Below are 15,688 nucleotides of genomic sequence, written 5' to 3' on the forward strand. Positions count from 1 at the left end.
GCAGGAGCCTACCTGTGTGTGGCCTGGTCACTGCACTCTCGTACAGTGGGACGCCTTCGCCGACGCTGTTGAACGCTCTCAGGGTAATCACGTAATGAGAACTCGGATCTGAGGGAAAGAAGTCCAAACAACTGAAAACAAACCCTCGCTATGTAGTTTACAATTTCAAGGGTGACTATGTATAATCGTAACTGTAGAGATTCTATTTTTATGTATGAGGTTGTCCTGGGGTGTCAGGAGGTGTGGAGATGGAAGCACATAGAGTATAGAAGACCTGGTGGATCACCTCCCTAGATTTAGTGTCAGAGTGGAAGAAGCCAGTGCCTCCTCTCCTGGCCTCTCCTCCATTTCACCTGCTCACTATCTTAGCACTAACAGTGCCTCTTCTCAACTATGCTGTAACAAGCATTCTGGTGCAGACTTTTAAGCCCAGAGGAGTTTCTTCCCAGGTCTCCCTTCTCTGAAATGTACTTCAACTCACTTCACTGTTTCTTGTGTTTCCCTTTCGCTCTCTTGTTAGATTGAAAGCACCTGAAGTCAGGGACCAAGTCCTGACTGCAGTGCAAAGGATTTTGCTGTCAGTGATCTCAAAAAGGAAACAGTAGGAGGCTGGTCATCACAGGGACATTTTTACCCCACAGCAAAGCTCTAGTTTTGCTCTAACAATTGCTCTAGACAACTGCTTAGGTGGGAAAGCACAGAGGACGTTTAGTTGTGCTACTGGCCTTTGACTGGATTTAAATTGCTGCTGTTTCTCTACCAGAAAAGTCACTTGAAGTTATTCTTAACAAAGATGTCAAACATGGGCCGGGAGTTTGGCCTAGTGATAGAGCACCTGCCTAGCATGCATGAAGACCCGGGTTGGATTCCTCAGTACCACATACATAGAAAAAAGCCGGGAGTGGTGCTGAGGCTCAAATGGTAGAGCTCTAGCCTTGAGAAAGTCCAAGAACAGTGCTTAGGCCCCGAGATCAAGCCCAGGACTGGCAAAAAAAAAAAAAAAAAAAAAAAGAAAGATGTCACAAAGCAATAATTTGGATAAACATTTTATTATCAGAGAAGATTTAGAATCAGAACTAAAGTCTTAGCTTATATCTAGCTACTCAGGAGGCTGAGATCTGAGGAGCCAAGTTCAAAGCTAGCCTGGGCAGAAAAGTCTGTGACCATTAGGAAACTGGAAATGGTGCTGTGGCTCAAAGTGGTAGAGCAGTAGCCTTGAGCAAAAGAACTCAAGAAGAACATTCCGGCCCCAAGTTCAGGCCCCATGACTGATTTTTAAAAAAGTCTTAAAAACAAAGAACAAGGGTGGAGGGAGTGAAATGGGAACAAAAACATGAGAAGGGTTATCAATGTGTGTGAAATAATACTTCTTTTATCCTGCGAATATAACTGTAACCCCTCTAATTACAATAAAAATATGAAAAAACACCAAAGAATGATAATTCCATTTATCAATGTATCATACCTGCCCAAATCCAATTCTTTATTAGATCTTCTTTGCAAAGTATTTATCCAAATTTTCTCCTCACTCTTTATGCTCATAATGAGTTTTAAGAATGCTTATATATTCTAGGCTGAAATTCTTTGTCAAATGTGTCCGTGGCTCATCTTTTCATTTTATTGATCTTACCCAAAATAGTTTAAAAGTCAAAACTTTGAAATTTTGATGAAATCTATTTTTACCAATTAAGATACAATGTCTTCATGCCTTTTAATATCCTAAGAGGTCTACCCCAAGGTCATGGAGATTTCATTTGTTTTGTTTTTTTCTTGAAAAACTACATTACAGCTCTGGCTCTTACATTCAAGTCTGTTTTTGTATATGCTATAAGGTAAGGATGAAGGTCCTTACCCTTTTTCATACATACTGGAGGTCCAGTGACTCCCAAATCATTTGTCAAGAAGATATCCTTTCCTTCCTGATTATCACAGTACCTTTCTCAAAAATCAATTGACCTTGCAAGACTCCAGGGGCTTATGCCTATAATCCTAGCTACTCAGAAGGTTGATTGATGAGCCTATAATCATAGCTACTAAGGCGGCTGAGATCTGAGGATGATCACAGTTCAAAGCTAGCCTGGAAAGGAAGGTCCACGAGACTCTTACCTCCAACTAATAATCATCAAATAGCTAGAAGGAGAGCTTGGCTCAAGTGGTAAAGTACTAGCCTTGAGCATAAAAGTTCATGGATAGTATTCAGGCCCTAAGTTCAAGCCCCCGGACCAGTTTAAAATTTATATATATATGGACCTATGGACCTATTTCTGACTATTAATCTATAATTTAATCTATAACTTATCATCTTGCTTATTATTAGCTCACTTACGGTTTTCAGATTCCTCAGAATTTTCTACCTCAATAACAGTAAGTGTGGGAGCAGTGCTCAGATATTTCTTTTAAATGCCATTTTTTCATAAAAGACTCCAGTGTGGAGGCTGGGAAAATACCAAAGAAGCCTGGAGCATCTCGCTGTCTCAACAGGGAAGGGAATGATAAAGATGTCAAGTGACATAGGAATCACTGGCTGTTCACTTTCTCCCATCCAAGTACAAACCAGGCCTGCCTCTGTCTAGCTTCAGTGCTCAGATAAGATTGGGAGTATTCAAACTGGTATGGTCATAAAATAGCCACCAAAGAAAGTTCTTTCTTATTTGTAAAATTCTAATAAACATAGGGGAAGTGTAGAACTAGGACACTATGTCTGGGGAAAATGTAGAGTGACAACTGTGTTTCTACATAGACAAAAACGAGAGACAGAATTTGATGAAACTCAAAGTATCTCCACAACAAAGAACTTATTAATTATAAAGAAAAAACAAGCCAGACATGGTGGCTCACACCTGTAATTCTAGCTACTCAGGAGGCTGAGATCTGAGGATTACAGTTCAAAGCCAGTTCAGACTATGAGACTCTTATCTCCAATTAATCACTAGAAAACGGGAAGTGGGGCTGTGGCTCAGGGGTAGGGCCGTAGCCTTGAGCTGAAGAGCTCAGGGACAGTGCCCAAGCCCAGAGTTCAAGCCCTATGACTGACCATGCCCCCCCCCCCCAAAAAAAACCCAAAACAAAAAACAAACAAAAGAGAAAGTTAAAGCAAAGCAAATAGGGCTCAATGTTAACTTTGGGAAATCGGGAAAAGAATGGATGGGGATGCTTTGAACATATAAATAAAACTGTTGTGTAACAGAAAGAAGAAATCACATATACAATTACCTCCTTTGCTTAGCAAACATACCCAAATTTTCAATGGTGTAATAGCGCTGTTTATAGTCCACTCTGATCGTCTGGGCATGTGGGCTGCCAATGCCATAGCCAATGGCATAGCCTCGAACCACAATGTTCTGATTCTCTGGAGGAGTCCAGCTTACTACGATGCTGGTGACAAGTGGGCGGACATGAAGGGAGCTAGGCACTTCAGGAACACGAGTTTCTGGGAAGAAAAGCAGAAAAGTAAAATGACACCTACTTTCCTTTAGAATATTTCACTACCCTTGGGAAGTAGTGTTCAGCCTTCTACCAAACTATGTGGTGCTAGGATTTTTAGTAGCTGGTCAAGAATTCAAAAACAACTGTGGGAAAATAAGGCCCAAGATTTTATATACTCTAAGAAAATAAAGCCCAAATAACCTTAAATACAAGACATTTCGATATTTGGAAGAGAAGAAAAAGAGATCCAGAACCTCTGCCTAATGGAGTAAAGTAACTCAGAAAAAATGAAGTCTGAGAATCACAACTAATGAAGAGATTTGGTGACTTAGGCCACTCAGGAAGCTGAGATCTCAGAATCAAGGTGCAAAGCCAGCACGGGCAGAAAATTCTAAGAGATTCTTTTTTTTTCTTTGCCAGCCCTGAGCACTGTCCTTGGACTTTCTCAAGGCTAGAGCTCTACCACTTGAGCCTCAGCACCACTTCTGGCTTTTTTCTATGTATGTGGGACCGAGGAATTGAACCCAGGTCTTCATGCATGCTAGGTGAACACTCTACCACTAGGCCAACTCCCGGCCCCTCTATGAGATTCTTATCTCCAACTAGTCAACAAAAAAGCTTTATGTAGAGCTATGGCTTGAGTGGTATAGTTCCAGCCTTGGCCAAATGAAACTGAGGTGCTGAGTTAAAGCCCCAGTAACTGACATTTTAAAAAGTGAGCAATTTGTAGTATATTTTATGTACATGACTTCAAATCATACATTACAATCTTTATTTGAATCAAGGTCTTTATGTCGCCCGAATCTGGCACCTGTCACTGATAAAGGTACTGACACATATTCTCAGAGGAGTTACTCACTGGCTCAACAGTAAGAAAAGAGAGAAAGGGTTTTCAGGAGTAAGGCACAGGAAAGGTATAACTAAAATAAACACATAATTGATATACTGATATTTCTTGATCTTAATGTTACATCATCCAACTACTTAATGGTCCAGGTAAAACAAAGCCTGACTAAATGTACCAACGCATTTTCATTTTCCCTTTTTTTTGGCTCTGCTTAAAGAGGAGCACTTCTCTAAAAAAACCACAGGAAAAAAACAATCTCAGAAAACTTTGTTGTCTGTATGAACACCAGCAGTGTAATAGGGATTTAAGCCAAGATATGTGGCCTTTCAAGCTGATCAAAGACTACAGTTAGTACCTATCCTGCCAAGTGTGTGTTCTTACCGTCTAGGTCACTTTCAAAAGTTTCAGCAGACAGCCAGTCTGTTGCTGGGCCTGTACCGTTGACTGTAAGAGCAGCCACACGAAAATTATACTCAGTCCCCCGATCCAGACCTGAGACCCAGAACACAAAAGAACACAGCTGAAATGAATTTCGGAAAACATGATATTCATAATCTATCAAAGCAAATATCCCATCCACTAAATCAGTTCAGAGCTTCACAAATACTGCTAAAATCAATGTTTCAAGCAACCAGCTATGAACAAACAAGCTCAGGGTTCCTGAGTTCAAGCCCCAGTACAAGGGGTGAGGGAAGCAAAATAAATATAGAACAAAGAAGTAACTCTAATCAAAGACAGACAGAGAGACAGAGAAAGAAAGAAGACACACAGACAGACAGACAGACAGACAGACACATACACACACACACACACACAGAATGAATGTGAATAATTTGGCCAGAATGCAAGAATGTAAGATACACTCTGGCTCAGTTAACCAGTTAACATACAGTGTGCAAGAGATGGGAGGTTCTGCTTTCTACAGATGGAACCTAAATCTGAATCTGTTTTCATACAAGAAAGGAAGGACAGAAAGAGAATCAAAATCGCTGGGCCCAAGTCAGTTTATCTCACTCCCTTGATTCTGCACAAAGCAAACCAGGAAGTCTTAGAGTAGCCACACATATTTGTAACTGTGAACAACCACTAGATTAGCATCGTGAAAGAATCAGCCAGTTCTGTTATGATTCTTTGCACTTTGGGGAAAGTTACAATGATTGGGAGGGAGGGAGCTAGGAACAAAGAGGCACTTCCCAACATCCAAAGGATGGAAAGCATTTAATCTGCATGTTAACCTGGATATATAATGATGAACACAAATGGCAGATCCAGAAAAACAAATACGGTTGCTCTCTTGAGGCATTAACTTGAAACTTGATACGTACTAGGGAACAAAACAGCTAGGAGTTCTTTGCCCTCTAAGTAACAGAATTCATAAACTATTACTAAACTTCATAACACATTTTAAAAAGATATACTACGAGAAGTGTTAAGTGCTATAAAACTGCCTCTGGCTATAACTTAATCAGATAACTTATTGTTTAGTAGAGGATCTCTTGCAAAGAAACTTTGCCTTTGCTTAGCTGACACTCCATTCTCTACCTGTGACAGAAAAAGTAGAATTCTTCATGACTTATAAGGTGAACTTCATTAAATATGCACTTGGACTCATTTTTATTAAGGGAGCTACTTGTTGCTTACAAAAGGAAAACTATACAAAAGGAATGATTCCTGATAGAACTTTCTAAAATTTCACAGTATCTACAGTCAAAAACGTAATTATAGTTCTTCACAAATATTCTTGAAGGCCACAAATGACATTTAATGTTATAGAACACGTTGTAGGCCTGATACCTACAAGAATGAGGGGTAATTATTTACATATCTGTTTTATGTTCCTTGTACTACAACAAAACAACAACAAAAAAATAAAACCACCAGTATATAAACCCAGAAAACAGAATATAAAGAAACAAAAAAAATGTAATCTTACTTTCCATTAATTTGCATGCAGTTAGATGTAGACTATTACAATATTTTGAGGGGACTTTAAACATTTTTGTTTATGTAAGTAAGTCACTAGCTCAGGGGAAGCCCCACAGTATTATAATTCAATGCCAAAGCTTTTGCTATGTATGAAGTGGCTTGCCTTCAATCAGCTGAGACAGCTGGGTGCCAGGAACCAAGGTTTCAGTGACATCGCTCTTGCGGGAGGCCTTTCGGTGGCGAATCTTGTAGCCAGTGATCTGCCCGTTTTGTGTGGCTGGAGAAGGTGGCTGCCAGTGAATCCTAATACTCTGGGAAAGACAACAGTGAGGGGAGAGCTGAACACAGGGAAAGGCTGGGCCCAGTTGCTGCGTGTGTTCTTAACCCTAATTTCACCGCATAGAGAAGAAACACACAGACAATAGAGTGCTTGAGAGTTTCTCAAGTGAATGCAGTCACTCAAACTACTTTTTGCTTTTGAAACTCCCACTGTTGAATGAGGAGATTATATTTTCAAGGAGAACCTTCTGAATCTCGTGTGCATTTTGTCAGAATAAAGGTGTTTGGTCAGAAATCCTAGAATCCACTGACTGGTGGCACGTGGATTAGGAAGTAAACTACTCTTAGGTGTAGCAATACTTTTCCATTATCAGTTCGAAACAGCTGAAATGGTATAATTCTCAATGGGTGGGTATTTGCAGAAGAAAACAAGAATCTCATAAGAATGATTGGCATTATCACAAAATTTTACCTTTGAATTTCTCACTTCTACGGACACATTCTGAGGGGCAGTACTGGGCACTAGATGAGCAGAAGAGAAAAAAAAGAAAATTAGTCACCCACTGTCACCAATCCACCAACTGTATGATTGTTCTTGAGCACAGGTTATACAAGTACACATCTTCTCCCACCCCAGTTATGTGACCAGGTCTCAATTCAAGCTGCCAATGCCTTCTGTTGCTGGCTCCAGGGGAGATGAGGCGCTGAGGCACAGTCATATTTGAGATACTTTCATAGGAGCATACATGCCAGGCTCATATCCATGCCAGGTAGTATCTTTGGGGAATCAGACACTTATTTCAATGAGATCAGTAAATATGATTACTAAGTAAAGGTAAAGCTGAATTTCCAACAACCCTGAAATAGCAATGGTATTTATTCAAATGGATGATTCTGCTAAATTACAATCACTGAGACTTATTCAGTATCAGGCCATAGGTTTTATGTTCTCTTGATGAATCTTCACAGCAAACTAATGGTGTTGGCTTACCTACATATTAAACATCAGGTAACATGTTCAGAAAAGTCAGGTGACTTGACTAAAGTCCAGTAAGGAGTACAGATGGAATTTCAACTGAATGCTCTTGACACCAAAGCCTAGTTCTTGCTACTATATCACCAGGGACAACTGAGTATGGTATTTTCTTTCCAAGGAAAAAAGACTTACCATCTGACAGGGTCCGAACAGCAACATCCTGTGTGGAGACTCCAGGTCCATGTTTATTGTAGGCCACTACCCGGAAACTATACTCTGTATACTTTTTCAACCCATTAATTGTGTAGGAGTGAGTTGACACATCCACATCCTTGAATAAAACACAACATTGTATATATGCACAACTCAAGGCAAAAAAAGAGGGGAGGGAGAAACACAGAGTAATTATCTAAGTTCTATAGTACAGAATTTAACCTTCTTATAAAATGGCATTTAAGTTAGCAGATTAATCATCATGACAAATTTATTTAGAAACATTTCTCCCCCTCCCCCTCTCTCTTGCCAGTCTTGGGGCTTGAATTTAGAGCCTGGGACCTGTCTCTGACCTTCTTCTGCTCAAAGCTAACACTCTACCACTTGAGCCACAGGACCACTTCCAGGCACTGAGTAATGGAACCCAGGGCTTCATGGATTTGAGGCAAGCACTCTACCAGTAAGCCACATTCTCAATCTCTACAAACATTTCTTGAGAGAACCTTGCTGGTAAAAACTACAGAATTTAAATCAATCCTGATACAACAGAACAGACTATCAAATTTTTACTTTTTACACATTTTTGATCTTCTACTCTCTGGTTTCCAATACAGCAACTATTGCATTTTGGAACTATATTTCAATGATACTGTCCCAGCCAATGGTTTAAAACAAGATCTCATTTTTAATTTTTTAAAGAATTTATTAACATTGATTTTTATATCATATTTCTTTTTTTCCCATGTTTTTTTTTATTTAATTATTAGAAGGGTTACATTATATTCACCAGATAGAAGGAGCATAACTTCACAAACACTGATGTTCTTTCTCATGTCTTGGTCCTCATTTCCCTCCCTCCACCCCCAAGACCTCATTTTTTTGTTGTTGTTTTTGTTTTTGCCAGTCCTGGGCTTGAGCTCAGGGCCTAAGCACTGTCCTTGGACTTTCTCAAGGCTAGAGCTCTACCACTTCTGCCTCAGCACCACTTCTGGCTTTTTTTTTTTTTTTCCTATGTATGTGGTGCTGAGGAATCAAACCCGGGTCTTCGTGGCCCCCAAGACCTTGTTTTATACCTGCTCTTTATCTGTTCCTTTTTCCATGTAGTATAATTTGTAGTTCTGAATTTCCCCGTTGCCTGACAGTGGGGTCTCCCATGTAACAGTGATGGAAGTAGGTGACGTGGTGTAAGCTCGGATGTTAGGGGCTGGTCCAGGGAGCTGAACTGAAAAGAAAAGTTCAAGAGAGGAAGATGTAAGACTTACTACACTCCCACAAAACTATTCTTAGGGGTACTGTCTGTCATGCATGCCACAGTTTAGAAAATAAAATTAGAGGGGCCGGGAGTTTGGCCTAGTGGTTAAAGTGCTTGCCTAGCATGCATGAAGACCCGGGTTCGATTCCTCGGTACCACATACATAGAAAAAAGCCGGAAGTGGTGCTGAGGCTCAAGTGGTAGAGCTCTAGCCTTGAGAAAGTCCAAGGACAGTGCTCAAGCCCTGTGCTCAAGCCCAGGACTGGCAAAAAAATAAATAAATAAATAAAATAAAATTAGGAAAATAATTGTTTTGATCCAAGTTGTTTTAGGATACATATACTTTTTTTTTTTTTTTGTCAGTCATGGGGCATGAACTCTGAGCCTGGGCACTGTCTCTGACACTGTCCCTGAGCTCTTCAGCTCAAGGATACCACCCTACCCCTTGAGCCGCTGAGCCACTTCCAGTTTTCTAGTGCTTAATTGGAGATAAGAGTTTCAAGGTCTTTAGTGCCTAGGCTGATTTTGAACCATGGTCCTCAGATCTCTGCCTAGGATGACAAGCATGATCCACTGCATCTGGCTTACTTTCCTTTTTTATAATTCAAATAAAAATCACATTTTAAAAAATTCAATTTATTCAAATTAAGAAAAATACATAAAAAGAAAGAAAGAAAGAAAGACAGAAAGAAAGAAAGAAAGAAAGAAAGAAAGAAAGGAGCAAACTAGCCTCAAGACATCCTTTGTCAGATGCTGTGGCAGGTCCTGGGAATGCAATGATGGGCGTCCCCAACTCTGGGGGACTCCCAGTTCAACAAGGAAGCCAGGCATATGAATCACAGCAACACCTCGGTATTGACAGCCTCTAGTGATGTAATGAGACAAGTACAGGACTCTGCAGCGGGAGTGGTAGGGCAGGGAGGACAGCCTGAGAGACTTGGTGTCAAGAGTGAGCAGCCTCCTTGTCACTCAGGAGAAATTATTCTAGTCGATGGGAAAGACACATGTGGTTCAGACGTTGCAACATGGATTAGTCTAGTGCATGACCTTCTGAAGGGAGGCTTGAGGCTGACAGATGAAGTGATCTGCCCTCTGCAATGTCTCACAGACCTGTCTTTTCAGTATAGTCTGCTTCTCACAGAGTCTGGTTCAATCCTGGGTAGCTGACATGCCTACATTTTGGTAGACATCCTATATTTGAAAACAAATTTCCTGGCAGTAGCATCTCTGTAATAGACACCCATTAGATTTAATAGCTGGGAAGGGGAAAAAATAACAATGTAAAACAAACTCTCTTTCTTGAAAACAGCACTATGACTTAAGATTTGTTTTGCTACCAAAGTGGAGAAACCTGAATATAGTTACTCTAACAGTTGTTTGCTTTATTTAGTCATGAATAATCTTATTCACTTAATGTTAAGAGTGTATTTTGTGCAGCCTGACAGGTGGCATTTGTCACACTTCTGTTGCTATGGAAAACTTTCCTGTAACTCAACCAAACAGGAAAAAAACCAAAACAGTTTCTAAATCCCTTGAAATCACTTTCAGTATACTCGCTGGCTAAGCTTAGAGAAACAGGACCTGGAAAAGGCACTAATTAACTCTTTCATTCCAGATAAATAGAACCACAGTAAGTGGGAAAAGTTTCAAGTTTTTTTTGGAAGCTAAATAGGCAAAAATGTTCAAGGGTTGATTCCAATATTTTTACCTCCCCTACCCAAGCTGAACATCTCCAGATAAAGGGCAAGTCTCTCTGCTCTCTCTGCTTCTCTTTTCCAAAATACATGATAAGTCTTTCTCCAACCCCCAAACACCCTCATCAGAACCTGTTGCCACTTCCACCTATAGTCTTACTAAACCAAACCCCTTAAGCAAGCAACTGCACTGCTTACTTCTGGTGTGATGTCAGCACCACACACTATTGGGTTCTGTTTGTCTGCCTGTCTCTGGTTCCTTGTGGAAAGAAGTCCAGGCTTATTCATCATCACATCTTGTCCACCTAACACAGCTACCGGCATTCTTCCTTACATCTATTCTTTCATCTGTAAATCTGACTATCTAGTTCAGTGGTTGGTAATACTTTCACTCATAAAGTCTGAAATGATGATAAAAGTTATGGACCTTTCAAAGAAAGATGACTATAATCAGACATGCAAACATTTCCATGTGGTTTCAGAAGTTTCACAGTCCTGGGATAGTATGTGGCACTGGCTGTGATCCAGCATACTGATCCTATTTCTGGAACTTGGATCCTGCAGTCTCCTTCTCCAAGAATGCTATCTTAAGTCAAATGCTTCAAGGCTAACTTCAGGCCCAACGATTTTAGGTACTTGTCATAACTTCCCTGTTTATACCTCCTTGTTTTGATATCCACGCTCAGAAGCTATGACACAGTACCTTAGTTTAAAACTGAATGAAAAATTCCCACATTTGTCTGAACATAGGACTATGAAATAAACCATCCTTTCTCTGTAATGAGAATGTTCTTCCTACAATCAGCCTCTTGGGTTCTTGCCTGGGTTTGATTCCTGATCTTCCATCTGTATAATGAAGCAACCAGTGGCCTCCTATCTTCTGTTCATTTTAAAGAGATCAACTCTTACCATGTGCATCCTGGTATTGCTAATATTTTGCATAGTAACTAACATGCAAGGTACTGAAATGACTGGAGAGCAATTTGTTATAGCATGGAAATGTGAGGTCTCAAAGTATCCTATGTTTTTCCTGAGGTACTGGGGTATAAGCCTACGGCTTTATGCTGGCTCTACTACTTGAATATGACTCTAGCCCACCTCATAGCTTCTTGACTTTATTCTAACAATCAGGAAGTTTCTGAATTGTTTCATAGTCTCACTGTAAGTTCATTTATTCTGCTTAGTTCTTAGGTTGGTACTTTTCACACATGTTGCTTTAAGCAGGGAACATGCATGATACATATTTTTTTGTTTTTTGGGTTTTTTTTTGTTTTTTTTTTGCCAGTCCTGGGCTTGAGCTCAGAGCCTGAGCACTGTCCTTGGACTTTCTCAAGGCTAGAACTCTACCACTTGAGCCTCAGCACCACTTCTGGCTTTTTCTATATATGTGGTACCAAGGAAACGAACCCGGGTCTTTGTGCATGCTAGGCAAGCACTTTAACCACTAGGCCAAACTCCTAGCCCATAATACATCTTTTTTAGTGACATCTGTGAACATAGAAATCTGGTACAGTGAACAGTAAAGGCAGAGTGGAGAATTTTCTGAAGAAAAACAGTGCTGGGTGTGAAGGGAAAAAGTTTAGAAGAAAGTTTCAAGTGGGGAAAATCATTGTGACATTTTTTTCTTACCATTTCAAACCTATCATTTATAACCAAAAGTTAAGATATATAGGGCATTTATAATATAAGCCAATATGACACAGAAAACCTTAGAGATGTAATTGGAAAAACATCCCCAGCACTGCAAGGAAACAAACACCTTGAAGTCAACCGAACTATTAACCTTCTATTTCCCTACAGTATCTTCAGCCTAAACATAATAGGTAGAGTTTCTTATAGGCTTCCTTCTGGGAGGGGCTGGCAGACAGATGGAAGACTCACCTTCAGGTTGTGTTTCTACTCGTAGTGGAGCTGAACTCTCTCCTGAGCCATGCTTATTTTGGGCCATAACCCTGAAGATGTACACAGTCGCTGGCATTAAGTTTTGAATGGTTACCTGCATCTCTCCTGGGCGACTGGTATTCTCAACACGCTCCCTTTGGAAAAAGAAACAATTTGGAAAGAAACAATATTTGTTGTGAACATTTTTAGAATGTACAGGTTTGATTTCCAGCTCATATCAAAATCTACTAATTTGTGCTGGAGATACGGCTCAAGTGGAAGAGCACTAATCACGAGCAAGCAAGCCAAGACAGGAGTCCTGAGTTTAAGTCCAGTACCAATAAATGCTGTCACCACCACAGCACTCCTATAATAATTTGAGTCAAAGTAATTTTCGAAAATGAAACTTGGGAGTTAAGAGTATACAGCATAATGCAAAGACGCTGACAAGTGGTGACATTCTTGCTTTAAATATCGCTATTGCTCATTGTGAACAGACTCCTTTTGGAGACACAGCTGTTACCAATACTTTTCTGTCCCTCTGTCCCTCCATCCATACCTCCCTCCCTCCCAGCCTCTTTCCCCTTTTTTCCTTACTTTCTGTGCAGATTCTGCGGTTTGAACTTGGGGCCTGGGCTCTGTTTCTGGGCTCAAGGCTAGAACTCTACTATTTGAGCCACAGCTTTCTGGTGGTTAATTGGAGGTAAGTCTTACAGACTTTCCTGCCCAGGCTGGTTTCAAACTATGATCCTCAGATCTCAGCCACCTTTGTAGCTAGGGTTACAGGTGTGAGCCACTGGTGCCCAGCTGACCATGTAGTTTTGAAATTGCTAAGTTAAAGAGAGAGATGGTCAGGAAAATTGGGTGAAAGTGATTGTGAGTATCATCTAATTTCCATAGAAAATATCGAAGAATCCTGACTGTATCTTGCATAAAAAGGAGAACTAATCACTTTTTAAACTGAGAACAGAAACATCAAAAATCTCCACGTCGCTGAGTTGTGGGCCTTACACCTGTAATACTAACTTGTTAGCGCAGACATATAGAAGATGGATCACGATTTGAGGCCAGCACAGACAGAAAAGTCTTAGAAACTCCATCTCCAAACAAATATCAACAAAATAGTAAGAACATAACGTAATAGTTAAGATGTTGTCACGTTGTTGGGAAGAGTACTGTGGTAACAAAAATTACTGTCATTAAGATTACTAGTACTAGGGCCAGGAGTGTAGCCTAGTGGTAGAATGCTTATCTAGCATGCATGAAGCCCTGGGTTCAATTCCTTGGTACCACATACATAGAAAAAGCTGGAAGTGGTGCTGTGGCTCAAATGGTAGAGCATTAGCCTTGAAAAAGCCTAATGACAGTGCTCAAGCCCTAAGCTCAAGCCCCAGGACTGGAAAAAAAATTACTAGTGCTGTGCCAGGAAGACATTAATTGTGAGGTTTCTCACATTGTGTGAGCACAAACAACTACTGCTTACTTGGAAGTGTCTGTGTTTTACACCAAACCAAAAGCTCCTTGGAGAGCACAGCTTAGGTTTCTTTTGTTCTCTTTGTATATCAAACTTTAATAAACACGTTCTCTCCTAGAAAGGTAACTTCAAACTCACATCGTGTAGAAGCACTGAGTGGAGCTAGTGTGACAACAGGGAAGTGTTCTCACACACAGTCTAAGGGATGAATGGAAATTTGCCTTCTGGTGTGTACATCATGTTATGTTACTACCTTTTGCACGTTGCTTCCTTATAAGTGAATGAGTGAAGTTATTAAAACTGGAAAAAATTTCTTCAGGAGCTTGACTATGAAAAAGCCATGAGGCTTTTTTATTTTCAATTAAACATCAAAAAAGCTTAAAGTAGAGCTGTGGTTGAAATTGTAGAATGTTAAGCCTTGAGTGAAAAATCTGAGGGTCCACACCCAGGGCCTAAGTTCAAGTTTCAGGACACACATACACAATTAAAAATCAAAAGGTAATCGCCTGGGAGTTTGGCCTAGTGGTAGAGTGCTTGCCTAGCATGCATGAAGACCTGGGTTCAATTCCTCGGTACCACATACATAGAAAAAAAAAAAAAAGCTGGAAGTGGTGTTGTGGCTCAGGGTAGAGCTCTAGCTTTGAGGAAAGCCCAAGGACAGTGCTCAGGCCCTGTGCTCAAGCCCAGGACTGGCATGCATGCATGCATGCATGAATAAATAAACAAATTAATTAATTAATTAAAAAAAAATAAAAAGGTTAAGAACTCCATAGCTGAAAAAGCAGAGAGAGGACAGATTCTGGAATCTTAGGGAATTAGGTACACAAAAGAGAACTAATGTTAATGCCTTACCGCCACCTAGTGGATGGGTTTTTCAAATCAGGTGGGGGAATTTTCCTATGGAGACTGTGGCTCATATCCTTACACTGGATGTGAGATAATTTATTACCCTTATATTTTAAGGTGAGAAAATTTAAGCTTAGAGTGATTAATAAATTCTGTTTATATAGCAAGTAATAAAGATTTACAGAGTATTTTACTACTCTTTCATTGCCTCTTCAAAAAGTCACAAAATGAAAGTAGTGGTATAACCAAAGATATTAGTCTCAGAAAAACCACCTTCTTGATTTTCTTTTCCCTTCCTTTTTTCTTCTTCCCTTTCCTTCTCTCCCACCCCACATTATCACAGAAAGGCAGGGACTTCAGGCTCTTTGAAATGTAGTTAATGACCTAAAATTAGGAAAGTCACCTTAGCAAACAGGCAGGGTAAGCTGAGGCACAGCCCACCAGCTGCAGACATCCAGGCACTTACCTAGCAGTGCCTTCCTTGGTATAAAACACAGAGTAGGTGAGGTTATCTCCATGGGGATCGGAGGCCGGTGTCCGCCATGTCAATTTGATGAAGCGGGTAGAGACCAGGGAGGCCACGACGTCCCGAGGAGCTGAAGGCAGGGGTCCCGTTGTGGCTGGTGCTAGATGGTCAGTAGTGGCACTGGTCAGTGAAGTGGGAGGTAATGTTGGGATGGCAACATCTTGTCATGTGCAAACATTGGGGAATATGAAGGGCAAACCACGACGGTTTTTAAAAAGAGAACAGAAAAACAAAAACACAAAAAAAGAAATAAACAAAACCACGATGGGAAATAAAATAAAATGAATGAACATAAAAAAGGCCATTAAACTGAAGGCTAACATGCAGGCCAGGGGTAACTACCAATGG

The 15,688-nt window shown here is 40.4% G+C and overlaps 1 protein-coding gene across 1 annotated transcript in view; it reads right to left on the bottom strand.

The window, feature by feature from the left end:
* The window catches only part of Neo1 (neogenin 1), a 108,634-nt gene that overhangs the window by 29,442 nt on the left and 63,504 nt on the right, over window positions 1-15,688 (bottom strand). Inside the window, exons 8-16 of the mRNA XM_090321599.1 lie at window positions 15,281-15,440; window positions 12,495-12,649; window positions 8,741-8,889; window positions 7,647-7,785; window positions 6,951-7,000; window positions 6,363-6,510; window positions 4,655-4,765; window positions 3,236-3,430; window positions 13-108 (exon numbers count right to left, since the gene is read on the bottom strand). Coding sequence (XP_090177725.1) covers window positions 13-108; window positions 3,236-3,430; window positions 4,655-4,765; window positions 6,363-6,510; window positions 6,951-7,000; window positions 7,647-7,785; window positions 8,741-8,889; window positions 12,495-12,649; window positions 15,281-15,440 — 1,203 coding nt within the window. The remainder of the gene's footprint in view (window positions 1-12; window positions 109-3,235; window positions 3,431-4,654; window positions 4,766-6,362; window positions 6,511-6,950; window positions 7,001-7,646; window positions 7,786-8,740; window positions 8,890-12,494; window positions 12,650-15,280; window positions 15,441-15,688) is intronic.

This window comes from Megascapheus bottae, chromosome 30 (assembly GCF_031878675.1).
Source record: "Megascapheus bottae isolate mThoBot1 chromosome 30, mThoBot2.hap1, whole genome shotgun sequence".
In the NCBI taxonomy this organism is placed as follows: Eukaryota; Metazoa; Chordata; class Mammalia; order Rodentia; family Geomyidae; genus Megascapheus; species Megascapheus bottae.